The sequence below is a fragment of the Poecile atricapillus genome, chromosome 2, assembly GCF_030490865.1.
Source record: "Poecile atricapillus isolate bPoeAtr1 chromosome 2, bPoeAtr1.hap1, whole genome shotgun sequence".
In the NCBI taxonomy this organism is placed as follows: domain Eukaryota; kingdom Metazoa; phylum Chordata; class Aves; order Passeriformes; family Paridae; genus Poecile; species Poecile atricapillus.
In genome coordinates, this window is record NC_081250.1 from 31,223,777 (window position 1) to 31,239,003 (window position 15,227).

The 15,227-nt window shown below is 37.0% G+C and overlaps 1 protein-coding gene across 2 annotated transcripts in view; it reads left to right on the forward strand.

Moving 5' to 3' along the window:
* Positions 1–13,796, forward strand: part of ITGB8 (integrin subunit beta 8) — a 46,633-nt gene extending 32,837 nt beyond the window's left edge. Inside the window, exons 9-14 of one of the 2 annotated variants that reach the window (XM_058833089.1) lie at positions 425–559; positions 3,436–3,838; positions 4,934–5,159; positions 6,691–6,794; positions 7,902–8,065; positions 8,159–13,796. In XM_058833089.1, the coding sequence (XP_058689072.1) occupies positions 425–559; positions 3,436–3,838; positions 4,934–5,159; positions 6,691–6,794; positions 7,902–8,065; positions 8,159–8,281 (1,155 nt within the window). In that variant the 3' untranslated portion in view covers positions 8,282–13,796. The remainder of the gene's footprint in view (positions 1–424; positions 560–3,435; positions 3,839–4,933; positions 5,160–6,690; positions 6,795–7,901; positions 8,066–8,158) is intronic. The other variant, XM_058833090.1, reaches the window with a different exon arrangement.
* The last annotated feature ends 1,431 nt before the right edge of the window (positions 13,797–15,227 follow it).

Here is a 15,227-nt window from a genome sequence, read left to right on the forward strand (position 1 = left end):
CAGAAGTTTTTTAAGTCAATTAGGAAACTTTTCTGCTGGAAAACAGTGGTCGTATGTGTGTTTACTGTTGTATTTTAGGTGTGTGGCTAAAAGGCAGCATCGACTCGAACAATGAGCAGTTTTTGTTGCTCATGGTTGTTCAAATTGTGAAAAATGCAGTCTCAAAACCATGTTATCAAAGCTGAAAACATTTTTATCTGAAAAACCTAATCCTCTTTATCAGAATTACCAGTTCACTGGTTGTGTATATTTGGAATGTAATTGGGTCTCTACATGGAAACAATGCTTTAATTCATTCCTTTCTTCACACAGACAAGCTTTCTTCATTTTTCATCAGACATAGGAGCTGTACTTGGTGTTAGTCACTAATGTACATTACATATTTTGAGATGCAATGCAATTAAAATTTGTTTTCTGTTTACAGAAACTAATCTCTGAAGTGAAAATTCAAGTGGATAACCAGATCCAAGGTCTTCATTTCAATATCACTGCAATCTGTCCTGATGGAAGTAAAAAAACTGGCATGGAAGGATGTAAAAATGTGGGATATAATAATGAAGTATGTTGATAGTTCTCATTCTTCAAGAAACTGGGATACTTATTTTTCTGTTTGGTTGGGTTTCAATGGTGTGAAATCTTCTAGGGATTTACTTAAACTGAAAATGGATTTATGTGATTAATGATCACAGGCTTTCTATTATTCTCTGGGTTTATTTTTCCCGAATCTTATTTTAATTCTCACTAATCCTGTGGAACTAAGGCTCAAAGCCTTTCCTGAAAGCTAACGTCCATTAAAACTTTCCTTCTTTGTCCTCCACTGGGCACAACCACCACATCCATTGTGATGAAATCTGTACGTAAAGAGGTTGAAAGATAATCACCCAGTGGAAAAAAATAACTGGAATTTGTGTTCCTTGATCTGTACTAGATGTCACCTTTCTCTCTTCTTGCTTTAGGAGTCTTCCTGCACAATCAGGGTTGTGGATAATTAGTTTATTTTATAAATCAAATTAATAAAGTAATTTTTTCTCATTTGAATTGGTGCCACCTAATGAATGAAACAGATCATCATGCACCATGAAAATGTAAGGGAAGATGTCTGGCTGATGTAAAGAACATGGTTTTCTTCCCAGAAAAACTTCTCTGTGCCTCGATATATTTATTTACTTGCTTGGACTACTGGAGTAATTCTTTTTGCTTGCCAGGAAGAGATCTGTGTTTCTAGAGAATAGGGTCAAGGAGTTCTTTCCTGCTTGACATGTACATATGTCTCAGCTAGTGTGAGAAATAGCCTGTGTCTCTGTGTAGAAATAGCAAAACAAATTAAATATGTGAATTGTAATGTAAGTTTGAATGTATTTTATGATCTGAATTTTGTCTGGATGCTGCTGATTGTAGCTTCTACAGTTTACAGGAGATTTGCTGTTTTTAGTCTTAATGCATCTTTTCTCTGCTGTTGGAGAAACTTGCTTCTTGGGCATGTCATAAGAAACAGGACTGGAATTTGTTCTGTTTAATGAAAAGAAAAATATTTATATCTGTTTCCTTTTAATAAAAAGCCAAGCCAGTTGATTGTAACAGATTGCATGTGGTCCTAAACCTCTACGGCTGTTGAAAATGAGCCATCCTTAAGAGATTAATTTATTTTAACCGTAAATCCTTCCTTCAGTATTTGTTTACAGATAAAATGCTTTTCCTTAATTCTCACATTCCTTTCATTGTCTAATCCTTCTTCCTTCCTTTTCTTACCAAAACACAAAGTGGATTAAATTCTGGAAGAATCCTGTGGCCTCTTCAGGGTGCAAAACTAACTTTGGCTATTAGCAAGTGTCATGGTGGTGTAATTATTTAGTCACCACAGGTTTAATCTATCTGCTGCTGTGTTCAGAATCAAATTTCACAACTCATACGCACAACATGATTTTCCTTTCCCTCCCATTTCCCTGCCATTCTTCCAGTACTGTTTTGTACATGAAGATGATTTTTTCTGGCAGGGCTCTGTGTTGAAGAGCACATTCCCTCGCTGCAGCCTGTCCTCCCCACGTGATACGCACCTGCTGTATGAATCCATTTCTCTATAGCCACACTTTTGCCCTGCAACCCAAGGGAAGAAAACTCAGTGCAGGGAGAGTGTGGGCTGCTGAGGGGTTATGTGTGTAGTGGCACATTTGAGAAATGAGAAGAAAAGCAAAGGGCGAGACAAAGGCTGTGTGCCCCCTCAGTATGACATTAAGTGCATGTTTCTGCACATCATTCTTCTCCTGTTGTCTGTGTAGGCAGCCGCAGCCCCACTCGCCACAAAGCCACCATTGTCCCCAAGGGCTGGGTTGTTCTCGTGTGGGGGCGCAGCGGGAGGGAGAGACAGTGATGAGAGATGAATGGCCTTAGTATTTGTGGGTAATTTCAACCTCATATGTAATCAGTTTCTCGGGGTTTCTCCTTTTTTTATTTGGAAGTCTTTATTTCTTGGTAGCAAAGATTAAAGGTACTTGCTTCTCTTACGTTCTTTTTTCACTTTTTCCTCCTGGTTACATTTTCTTTGTGAGGAGACAAGAAAGAGTTACTGTATATCAGGAAGCTGAAAAAATTCAAAACCTTAGGGAGAATACCCTGTCAGAAGAACACTGGTCAAAATTAAAAAGCCCAAAACCAATTGTGAGATACCGGATTGATATCTAGTGTGTCACACGTGTCAGAGCTTTCAAAAACTTTTTTGATGAAAACTCTATGGCAATCACCTAACCACCAAAATGATTGTTAGTCCTGTGCCAGGATTACAAAAAACTGTGGGAGCTGCTGCTGTAGATGCTGTCACTACTGAGATGAAGACCTGGAGGATGGTAGTGATGGGCATGACATGGCCTGGAGTTAGGCACTGGGTCCACAGAATTGGGGAAAGTAACTGCTAATGTGTGAGCCATTTCTGTGTTTTAGTAGGAGTAGCTAGGGCCATCCAAAAACCTCTGTGGTTTCTATGTGCATGACCAATTCTGCAGCAGGACATTCATTATGATTCTTTTTATGAAGAGTATCTCTGTTTCTGTTAGTGTATTGTCATGCTCAATCTAGTCCCAATTCTTACCTGAGTATTCCTGTGATATAACAGAATATACATATTAAATAATAGCAGGATGATGATGATACTTCTATTTCCATTTAATTTGTGTTAAAGTTTTGTTTTTTGCAACTATGCTTTCTTAACTTGAAAAGTAGACTTCTGTCAATCCCCTATCATTAGGATTTTAACTGTATTTGTGATGCCTATTGTTACTAATATATCATGTTTGACAAGTGACCACTGTGTGTTTTGCTATTATCAGCTAGTGTGCCTTCATATACAATATAAGATTCTGCTGTATTTATGTGTTAAAAATTATAAGCAAATGTAAGCAAGAAAATAAGAATGATGTTAAATCCTTTTTTATTTCTTCTTAGGTGCTTTTCAATGTATCAATTACAATGAAAGGATGCCATACAACTGGAGGGAGAAAATATGCCATACTTAAGCCTATTGGTTTCAATGAAACTGCCATTGTCAATGTGCAGCAAAGCTGTGCCTGCCAGTATGGAGACAGCACAGGGCACAAAAGAGTGTGGGCTGATGAAACTTCTGACAGCAAACAGTCCCCTTGCAGTGACAATAACTGTAGCTCTAACAGAGACACGCTCCCCTCAGAGAAGTGCAGGCAACACCAGGGCCAGCCCGTCTGCAGTGGTCAAGGAAATTGCATAGAGGGAAAATGTTTCTGCCACAAAAACAAGCTAGGCAAGGTGTATGGCAAGTACTGTGAAATGGATGATTTTTCCTGCCCGTATCACCAGGGAAACTTATGTTCTGGTAAGTTGCAGCATTTATATCTGTATTTTCTTGGTTTGTTTTGTTTTCTGAGGCTACTGTACGTGATGGAGCTGAAAACAATGATATAAGGTTGTCAATAACAAGAATTGTTTGTGCAGAATTAGTGTGGGAAATGTCCTGAACATCCTGTTAGGAATTCACAGTCCTGGGCTCTCTTCACCACAGGCATACACACTGTCTTCTAAATTTCACCACCATTTTCTAGGGGATACATTGATATTTTTTCCTAAGTTTACCTATTTTAATATTTAAATCTCAAAATTCTTAATGAGTAATGATACTGATTTCTCAAACAAAAAAATAATATTATTCCTGGAAGTTAGTTGATGGATTTCAGTCTAATGGGAATATGAGATGCTGTGAGATTAGGAAGGGATCATAACTTCCAGGTGAGGTTCTGATTTTCTACCACCCTAAATCAGTCCTGTGAGAGATACAGTTGCACGCAATTTCAAATACTGGTATGAAAATGAATGCTGTAGGGAATACTTGCTTCAGAGGAGAGACTCTGAGTGAAACAGAGTTGTTAGAAACTCTTATTTTTTGTAGTCTGCTTTTTGGTAGGGAAGAGGGGAAAAAAAAAAAAAAGGAAAAGGAGAAAAAAGGAAATGGAAATGGAAATGGAAATGAAAATGAAAATGAAAATGGAAAATGAAAATGAAAAGGAAGGAAAGAACCTGGCTTGTGCGCATAGACTTTGTATCTTTCTTCCACTGAATCTTGCTGTTTACTTGAATGGAATGTTTTCTCGCTAAAGAGAAGTTTGTTTAGTTTGCCTGAAGACTATTTTCCTGGTCATTGTGTAATTCCTAATCTCCATTGTTTTGATCCAAAGCAAAAGAGAAAAATTTAGTAAAATGTTTTAGAGTGACATCATAATAGCAACTTCTGCTCAGCTCAACAATGAACGGCAGCCTTCAATATTGATCATGCCAGTAAATTCAGTCCAAGCTGTTAACTTAAAAGCTAATTAGAAAGTCCAGGTAAAGTACAAGCAATACAAATGTATCCATCTAAACTTTTTTTTTCTATGTTTTCATGGAAGCATATGACTACAGACTCTCTGTGTTGTAGGTAATGGTGAATGTGACGGTGGTAAATGCAAATGCTTTGCTGGCTGGGAAGGTGATCGTTGTGAGTGCTCATCACAATCAGCAAAGCACTGCCTGAATTCAAAGGGCCAAATTTGCAGTGGAAGAGGAAAATGTGTATGTGGAAAGTGTGAGTGCACAGATCCAAGAAGCTTTGGCCGTTTCTGTGAATTTTGCCCTACTTGTAACAAAGGCTGTGAAGAAAACTGGTATGTTTCATGTGCTAGATTTGACTTTTTCACTCCCTAGTGTTGGAACATGAAGAAATATTTCTGCTTGGCTAGATGCTATATTTCTTACCTATTTAGACCATAGGAAAACAGTACAATTCATGTTTGATACTTCTATGTGTAGTTGGGTTCACACTGGCAATTAAGAGAAACACATCTCAGCATCTGTTTTAACTTCTTCATACGAGATCTCCTGGATAGGAAATAAAACCATAAATTTGTATTTTTAAAAATGGAAAATAAATCCTACTTTTGAATGTTATCAAGTCCAGTAATACTTTCCATATTTGTTTTTGCACACTCCTTGTGCTTCTCAGCTGAAAGAAAGAGGAGTGGAACTAGAGCGGTAGTTGTGCATTGTCACTGCCATTGATCAGCAGAGCAGAGCGGGTCTAACCCAGAGAACAACTTTCTTCATTGTTCACTTTCAAAACACTTAGTCTTTTCCATCCTAGTCTCAAAACATGTCATTTTTCCTTACTCATGTAAAGGAAGGGACAGTGTGCAGGTGGAAATGAGCAAGCCCAGGAGGAGAAAAGCTAGACCAGGCTCTCACTGATGCACTGTGTGGTCCTGGCACAGGGAGCAAATGAAGCCCTTTCCTTGGACATGGCTCTTCTGCACCGTCTCCTCACACATGTCATGGTCTGCATTTCACTGTAGCGCAGCGGGTGAAAGGTCAGCATTTCATTGGAAAGGTCATTGTGCTCAAAACAGAATCATTGTTTATGTGTATTTATCTCAATTATAGCTCATCTGGTGAAAATGCTGGAGAGCCAAGCTTGGCCACAGCTGGAAAAGTTGCTGCTAAGATTCCACTAGATAAAATGCAGTTAACCTTTCTGGCTTACACTTGTTCAAAGTCACTGTGAAGTGTGTGCCTTTAATAAATTCACAAGATGGCATATCTTCATTAAAAATTCAATTAGGGTTTTTTTGGGGGATCTCTTGTGACGTCTGTCTCCTTCAGGGCTATATACTGAAGATGGTAAAACTGAGAGCATTGCTTCCCACTTATAGTGCTTTCTCTAAACTGCACAGCAGTGCTTAGTTACCTTTGTCTTAACATAGCATCCAAAAATTATTGACAAGTTGTGTTTCCTCTACTTGCCTCTACCCTTCAGTTCCAGCCTGCATCTGAATGAGATTGATTGGTAAGGAAAGACTACACAGGAGCTGGAGGCTGAAAGCTGAAGAAAGCTGGACATTAGCTGCACCCTGTGACAAACTTGCATCACAAAAGGCAGAGCAGGGATTGGATGAAGGTGGCTCGAAGCCAAAGACATGTTTTAGTTTGCAACTTCTGACTAGCTGGTTCTGAGAAGCATCAGAGGGATAAAATGCTGAGAGAGGCATCACATTTCAGAAAAAAAATAAATAAATGTCGTAATGTTTTTATCAACAACAGGAAAGCATTATGTGCAAGCAATACATCAGCCTGTTGATACAATCTCTTAAAAGGCTGTGCAGAGAAAGACATAGGTTTTTAATTATAATTTTTATTTTACAGGAACTGTGTTCAATGCTATCATTCTAACAATGTATCTCAAGTAATACTTGACCAGTGCACAACCTCATGCTCTTACCTACTGCATTATGTTGATAATACTTCAGGTAAGTACCATTTTCTAGGTAATTTTAATAAGAGATTAAAATCTATTGTGATTAGTAATTGAATTTGCCAGTGTTAGAATGCCTTTCAGAAGTATATGACATTATTGCAATAACAAAGAAAGAAAGCAGGAAAAAGAAAAAAATCATTCATAGCTTTAGGGAAAGTAAAAGATAAATAATAACAGGAAATAAGATTGCCAAGTATTGCTAAGTTCAGTTTTTCCAGCTCCTTGAGAAGTCATGTCTAATAATGATGAATCCTGCCTGAGCAATGCTTAAAGAAATATTTATAAAAATTTGTTATGGCATCTGTATGTTTTATTACTTTGAACGTGCTTATGTTATTTGACATTACCAGAAATAAGAAAGAAAGAAATAGAATGAAGAAATAGAATTACTCAAATTCAGTAATGTTTAAATGTTCCTTTCAAGTATAAAAAACTGCAGTTGTGAGGGCTGTGGAAGAATAAATCTTTTTTAATAAAATCTCATAAAGTTTAATCACTCTGTGCAGCAATAAAAATGCAGGTAAATGGTTACCTTTTGTCACTTAACATTTATATAAATCTTTTATATTACAGTTCATAAATGAGGAAACTAATTGTGAATACTTTTTTCATAACTTTAGTATTAAGGAAAGCTTAATAGTTAAATGTGTCGGTCTACCAGTAAGGAGAGCACTGGACAAGGATTCAGTAGAACACATTTCTTTCAAATTTTACCAGTGATCTTCACTGTTGTCTTGCAAAGATTAAATTCTCTCTGCCCCAAACATCTCTAATATTTCATCCTCTCTACTTCAGCTATAAACTCACTCATCTACAAAGAATTTATGGTAGGCAATGCAAAGCCTCCATCTTGGTTCTGTAGATTAAAAGAATAATAGTTCCACTATTTTTCTACTATGGATCTTGATCTGAATTGCCTTTCTTGATATGCTCAATTTTAAATACTCACATATGACAACTTTTCCTCTTAATTTCCATTAATTTAATTTCCCTTCATTTTTTTCAGGCTTGTATTACATTTATGTGACATTACCAAGCAGGGGTGGATATGCCTGTTCCGTACATTAGGCTTTACCTTTGTGTTTTCCTTTCATTGCAGATTGTTTCTCTGGACGAAACTACTTTAGAGTCTTTTCCATAATCTTTATAGTTACCTTTCTGATCGGGTTGCTTGTTGTCCTCATCATCAGACAGATAATTCTTCAGGGGAGTAGCAATAAAATTAAGTCTTCATCAGATTACAGAGTATCTACAACAAAGAAGGTAATTGATTTCAGAGCCATCATCTTCAGTAATCTTTTTCTTGCATATAAAAGTTAGCTAATTGCTGATAAAAATTGTATCTTCTCCTTCAAGGATAAGATGTTTTTGCCTACAGTTTGTACAAGAACAGTAACATACAGACGTGACAAACCAGAGGAAATAAATATCGACATCAGCAAGTTGCGATTAAACGAAACTTTCAAGTGTGACTTCTGAAGACTGCAAATATCTATTTCCATCATGCTCAACTTTTAAAAAATTACCTTTTGTATTCTGTGGGAGTCTTGACTGTTGCCATATGGTTTTGTGTTGTGCATTTTGTTGAATACTGTAACAAAGTGACATGTAAACATATTCACATTATGTGATTATGTTTGGAATATAGCTGCTGTATTTTTTTAAATTTTGTTTGAAAGAGAAATGTGCATTACTACTGTTCAGAAACATTAGTGTTGATGTAGCACTTTAGCATATTCTAATTTATTTAGTTATGGCCTAGAATGTAGATACAAACCGGTCTGACAAAGCACTGATCTCACTCTACATGTAGCTAGTACTGATGTGCTCTGTGGGAATGGACAAAAGCTGTGACTGAAGTATTAACATTGCTGTATATTATAGCAATAGATGAAACTATTAAAATGCTCTTAAATAGAGTAAATGGTACTTTTATAGTTCTCTCAGTTGACAGATTCCACTGATTTGTCTGCTCATGCCTCTAATCTTTTCCTCATAAAAACAATGGGATTAAATGAGTGTTTAGTTCCTGGTATGGGTGCATGTTGTGTATACACACACATATGCATGCACACACAGGTAAATTATATATATATAGGTCTTTTTGTATGAATGATGTCACTTAAGGATAATTTATTTCTGATAAAGAGTATTTTTTAGCTTTTTTACTTGTTTAAATATAAATGCCCCATTTTATACAAAATTTAAGGTGTTTGGAAACTGAGTGGCTACAGAAAATGAGAGTTCCTCTATCCAACAGCATAGTCTACATGATGATCACTGCCAGCAGACTACGCCTTTAGAACAAGCAGCATCAATTCCATTGCAAATAGATAAATTACACCAGAGCTGTGTTTGGTTTGCTAGCTACATGTCAGTGTTTTGCCAAATAAGGACTTGGATCTTTTTGTATGATGTCAGGCATGAGTCTGATTTTACATGTGCTCTTTTCCTCTGTGTAAATTAGTTGATGAGATTAGATTTTCTAAGTTTTTTTGTAACCACTTCAGTTTGTGACTGTGCCTTGAGAAATGTGTCCAGTGTGTGATGGAGAAAAAAACCTGCAATTTAGAAGAAAGTGAGGAAAATAGGAGTCTTTTTCTCAAGAGAACACATTAATTGACTTTATAAATATGGATCAGATTCTGCCTTCAGAAATGTGCAAAACTCTTCCAAACATAGTGGGACCAATATAAGCTGATCTGAGAGCAGAATGTGACTACAAAGTCAAACAGAAGCATTTTTTTTTTTTTTTTTTTAATCCCTGAAACCAGCTAGAGTGGTAGAAGACAAGTTGTTGTTATATGCTCATTGGAAGTGTCAGTCTGATTTAGTAACTCTATGCTGCTGAAACCCTATGGAAATCTGATCAACCTCTAATGCACTAAAACCTTGCTGGCAGAAAGAAAAATCATCTCAGAAGACAGTGTGTCATTTTAACAGCATTTATTGCTAATACTAAATATTGTCACTATTTGTCACAGATAAGAGTTACAGAAACCAAGCAGGATGTCCTTACGTGCAGTCTTTAGAAATTATTTGTATTTCCTATTCTGTATTTCTTCTGTAAATTCCCACTGAAACCTGAGGACTGTGAGGATTGAAAGGAAGGCAGGATGTAGAAAAATGATGAGTGTTTTATGAGTGTTAAGTTTCTCGGGTAATGGATCAAGTGGGATTGAAAAAAACAATATACAGACAGTGGGCCTTTCATTAGTCATAAAAGCTCTAGACCTTAGGGATTGTTTTTTAAAAAACCTGTAAATTGTACTAATAAGTGTTTTTAAAGCAGTCTCCAAAGTAGGTCCTGAGCTTTCTACCACACAGGTAAAAGTGTCTCATTTAACAAAAAGAGTGATTTTTTTACACTGACCCTGACTTTTGTGATGGCTTAATTGTAGAAAGTTAGTTATAGATTAATTCTATAATCTATCAAGTACACACTAAACTCTGATTTTCTTTTAAAGTATATAGGACTTTTCCTCCTGTGTAAATTAATTTTTTCAAAACAATTTGTTTTGGTGGGATAAAGATATAAGATTGATATCACAATTGATGGCTATTTGTGAGTGGGAAACAGTCTCTGGGTGTCTGTTTTAACTTAAACGAAGAAAAAAATGCTTAGTGGAGTATATCTAAGTATATAAAAAAGAGGCTAATTATGTTCTTTAAACAGTGTGATAAACCCTTTGGGAAAAAAAAAAAAAAAAAAGATGCCTCAGAATGTATTTTCACCCCATAATGGCCTTTAAAGCATGTACTAAAGCATTTACTGAACTGATAATTATCCTTTTTTTCATTAGCAATTACTTTTCACTGTTAGAGGGAGTTCAGTTTTGTGGGTGAGGGATAATGGAACTGGGTTCTTGGTGGAAGAAAGACTTGAGCTGTAATACCCATCTTCCAGACACATCACATTACGCTGCTACTGCTTTTCTTCTGTAGCACTTGGCATGGGAGTGCTGCCTGTGAAGGGGCACAGCCAGTATTTCCTTATCAGACACCTGCCTGGATGTTTAAAATTCTCTGGTCAAATAGAGCAGACTCACAGGACAAATTGCACTGCAAGGTGCTTGCTGTCCTGAGATTTAAAAATGTATATAAATTCTCAAAAAAATAAATAAAAAATTGAAAAAAAAAATTGGAAGAAAAAAAGAAAAAAAGCTTTTTTGCATCTCCCTCATGGTTTTGCTGTATTGTGGAAGAGCCTGGTGAAAGAGAATAAGCTGCTGCTAATGTGACAGGTCAAGGCTTTTAGAAGGCCCGTGGGGAGCTTATACAGAGCAGGATTCTTGGGAGGAGGCTTTGTTTCTAGGGATGGAATCTATCCATGAGAAACTCTGGCTTTGCTTGGTACTTGTTTCCCTCTGCCTTTGACCATGTTTTTCAGAAGAGCTGCTGCAGGAGATGAATAGCTCAACAAAAGCCTCACTATTTAGGGAGCTGTGTTCCCTCAGCACATGACCTTAAATGAGAAAGCAGCCTTTAATTCACAAGGAATTTCTTCAGTGATTGCAGAGGGACTGTGCTTCCTATAGTGCTTAATGTGGGAGATATTAAAGACAAATTAGTTCATATTGGTTTTCAATGTATTGTGCGTCAAAGATGCTCATAAAAATAGGAGAAAAAATAACTAACCTCAGAATAGACTGTTCCAAAGTTCTCAAATAACACTTCTTATACTGCTCTTCTTCAAAAAAAATTTTGAAAGAAGTCAAATAATTTTACTGCATGCTTATATCCAAAAATATACCAGCAGATACCGCCGCATCTCATCATTGGTTTGGGGAATTGTTTTTAGACTTAGTCCCACAAATGGAACATGTGCATGACTTTTCACAGCATATTTGTTACCGTTAAAATCCATATGTATATTTTCAAATTCTAGTCCCCTTTTTTAACCTTTGACTCATTATTTGCCTGGCACTTCAGAAATTGCTTATTTATATAATTAAAAAGTATGTCTTTTACTTCAGATTTCTTTGAGTATTATGAAATGAAGAAATGCTATGAAATAGTTATTTCCAAGCATCGTGACTACACTAATAAGATTGCTGCAGAAGTGTGTGGGAAAATAGTTGTTTCATCCAGAAACCGTGCGCATGGTATGCAAGGAATTTTCATTGTGCCCAGCTGAAATTCCCTTACATTTGCAAGGACGTTAAAAATGAACCTTAAAAAGGAAGGATGTTCATATGGGCATAGTTTACATTTTAGCTATTATTTACAACTGGATTTATTTTTTCCTCTCTATAATGTCATGAAAACCTGCTATGTAAAGCATTCTTCAGACTGCAGTGGAAAAATATTATTTTCCCAGTCTGATCATATATAATATTTATTTCCTGCTTAGTGCATGTTTTGCAAAGCATGGGAGTAAACGTGTGAAACAGCTTCAAGCACCCCTCCATCCTAAAATAAACATAGGGTCTATGGTGGTGACCAGGGACTTGGACATGGTGACTTAGAAGAGCACGGCTGCCTGTGAGGAGACTTCAGGAGGAACTGGGGACTGTGGTTCCCCACAGCATCCCTGCAGATATGGTGCTCTGAGATCTCACTTCACCTTTTGTCAGGGCAGGAAACCTCTTCAAAGTAGGTTTGCATGGCAGGCACTTGGCCCCGCACTGGGACTGCATTATGTGCAGTCTGAGCCCTAATGCTGCGGGCTTTTCGCATCTTTACTCATCAAAAATGCCTGCACACAACCCAGCAAGGGACAGCCTGTAATCGTGGATGCTGCAGACCTGCATTAAAGCTCCAGGGGAGCATTTGGGCCCCTGCCCATTGACTTCCTACCAGCCCCTGGATCTCCACCAGCCAGCCTCAAGGAATATAAACAGTAGCTGTAAAGGGCACTTCTCACAGGGGCATTTGTGCTGAGCCAGTGCTGGGTGACTCCTACTCTGCCCCGAGTGCGAGTGATGCGCGGTGACAATGTCCTGGCTCACATTTTGCAGCAGAGGAGAAAGCAGAAATGAAGCAATACTTAAGAAAAACACTGATTTTTAATTCTGATCTTGATCTTGATTGAGATCTTGAGACTGCTGTGATGCACAGGTATCTGTTGGCTCTTATGGAGAATTGAATTTTATGGAGAGGGGGGGAAAAGGTTAAAGTTAACCAGCAGGAATGCATCTTTATAGCAAGACAAATCAGCGGGACTTCACTGAGATCCAGCCAGCTCAGAATGGTTGGCCTGTCTGGGAAGGGAGCGGCGGGGGAAAGAAAAAACCTAAAATTTCTGGATTCTTAAGCTTTAGAAATGCTGTTCTGAATTGCATGTTCTCTTTATTTCCTTTTCTGAACATGTTTAAAAAAGGTACCTATGAAAAAAAAAAAATCTGGCATTGTTAAAATAATGACTTCTGTCCAAATTCTAACATTTTATCCTGATACCTATATTGTATTTGGGCTGTTTCAGTTATATTTTGAAGGGAGATATTGAAAAATGAGTCTTGCAGTGGCATTAGTGTTGGATGAATTCACTGTGCTGACATCTTCACTCTTACCTACTACTGCTTCAAAATTTACTTTAAAGTGTCTTACTTAGTGATTGTGTGACAGCTATTAATAATACTACAGTTTTAAACTTTCTGTTTTACATATGCTACCTTTTGTAAAAAATAAATTTAGAGAGATAAATAATGCATCTCTAGATTTTATGCATAGAGAATGTTAGTAAGGGAAGAGGTTTTAAATTTGATAACTTCTTACTGCTCATTTTACATTTGAAATGATACTTTTAAATCACTACTTTTGTTCATCTGGAAATATACTGAATATTTTATTATTTAAAATATTATACTTTTATAGCTATTTTATTAATTTCAGTTGACTACTAACTTCTATTGTGATATTTATTAATGAGTTACACTGTAGCATATTGAGATGTTTATTTTTCTATCAGAGCTGTAACAACTATGACATAGCATTATTTTGATGCAACATCATTGTACTTGCTCTTTAAAAAATAAAATCGATATTTAATCCATATCTTTTTCATATTTTTAATATTTTATAACATATAAAATATAACATATTTAAAATATGTCTGTGACAAGGAAGCAGAGATGTTCATCTCCTTTTAAAAGTATAAAGCACATAAACTAAGGTTCACTGATATCCTCAAAGGGAAGAATATGATTGTGAGTATTTAAAAATTGAACAATACTGTGTCCAGACAGATAAAACACAAAGAATACCTTGTTTATCAGATATAAGCACATGGGCAGATGCATATTCGAGAAGAACTTTGAGAAGATGGGAAGGAACAAAACACTATCAGTTTGGAGGTGCAGCTGGTTTGCCTTTTCCAACCAATCTGAAACCTGAATGCACTAGGAGGTGCCAGTACTTGGTTGAAGACAAGAACATTCTTCCTGTGTAAATACAATCTCTAGAATAAGTGGTTGTGATAGCTTCTCTTCTTCCTTGCTCTGTTGGGTGGTAGAGGAGCTGGATTTCTGGGAATGGGTAGATCTCTGCAGATGCCTCATCTGTGCCACTCACTGCACACTTGGGTCACTTCACGAGTACTGGTGAAAACATGCCACTGGTGGGGAAGGTGACATATTCTGTCCTTGTGCAGAATCAGTCATAGCATTTGCTTTGCACAGTGGCACAAAATTGCTCTTGAAAAGGGCTTTAGACATGCCCTATATGAGGACATTTAAAATTTGCTGTGATGCCTCAGTAAGAGACAGCTGGGGCCTAAAGACACCTGCCAGACATCACTGGTGAGACTACCTGTCCATGCTGCTAACATGATCCAGTTTTTGCTTTAGGAGTGAGAGACCTAGAATCAAGTGACAACAGATGTGTTCTCAATCATCATGTAACTTAGTGACCAGGACTTAACAGTAAAAGGGAAACACTAAGAAAAAGTCAAAACTGGAAGAAAAAAAATAAGTGAGTATCAAAGGGCAAATCTGTAAATCTTTGTTGCTTCTTGTTTCAAAGCAAGGAACATCATCCTAATGTGTGTGTGGTGAGACTGAGAAATTTCCTTTTACAGATGCCATTATCAACCTTCACTGACACCCAGAGCAAGAGAGGCAACAAGCCTTGTAAATAGAAATAAACATCTTCCTTGAAAGCTCTTTATTGAGAAAACATTACTGTTATCATTACTGAGAGTAACCATAATCCTAGATCTGAAGTTCAGTTGTAGAATAAAGCATAAACGAGCCAGAGCTATAGGCCTCTGTTTTGCCATTTGGCAGTACTCGTGAAGCTGAGGTTTTGTTAACCCTGAAGTCTCCCATCGCCAGTGATCCCGGCACCAAGCAGTGTTGCATATCCTGTATCTTATGAAGTGATGGTAAGTGCTCTATATAAAATCAATGTTTCTCACTTCTTTCCTATGTTCTGTAATCCAGAATCTAATTCATGCCTACATACCATTAAATATCCAGGTAATGAC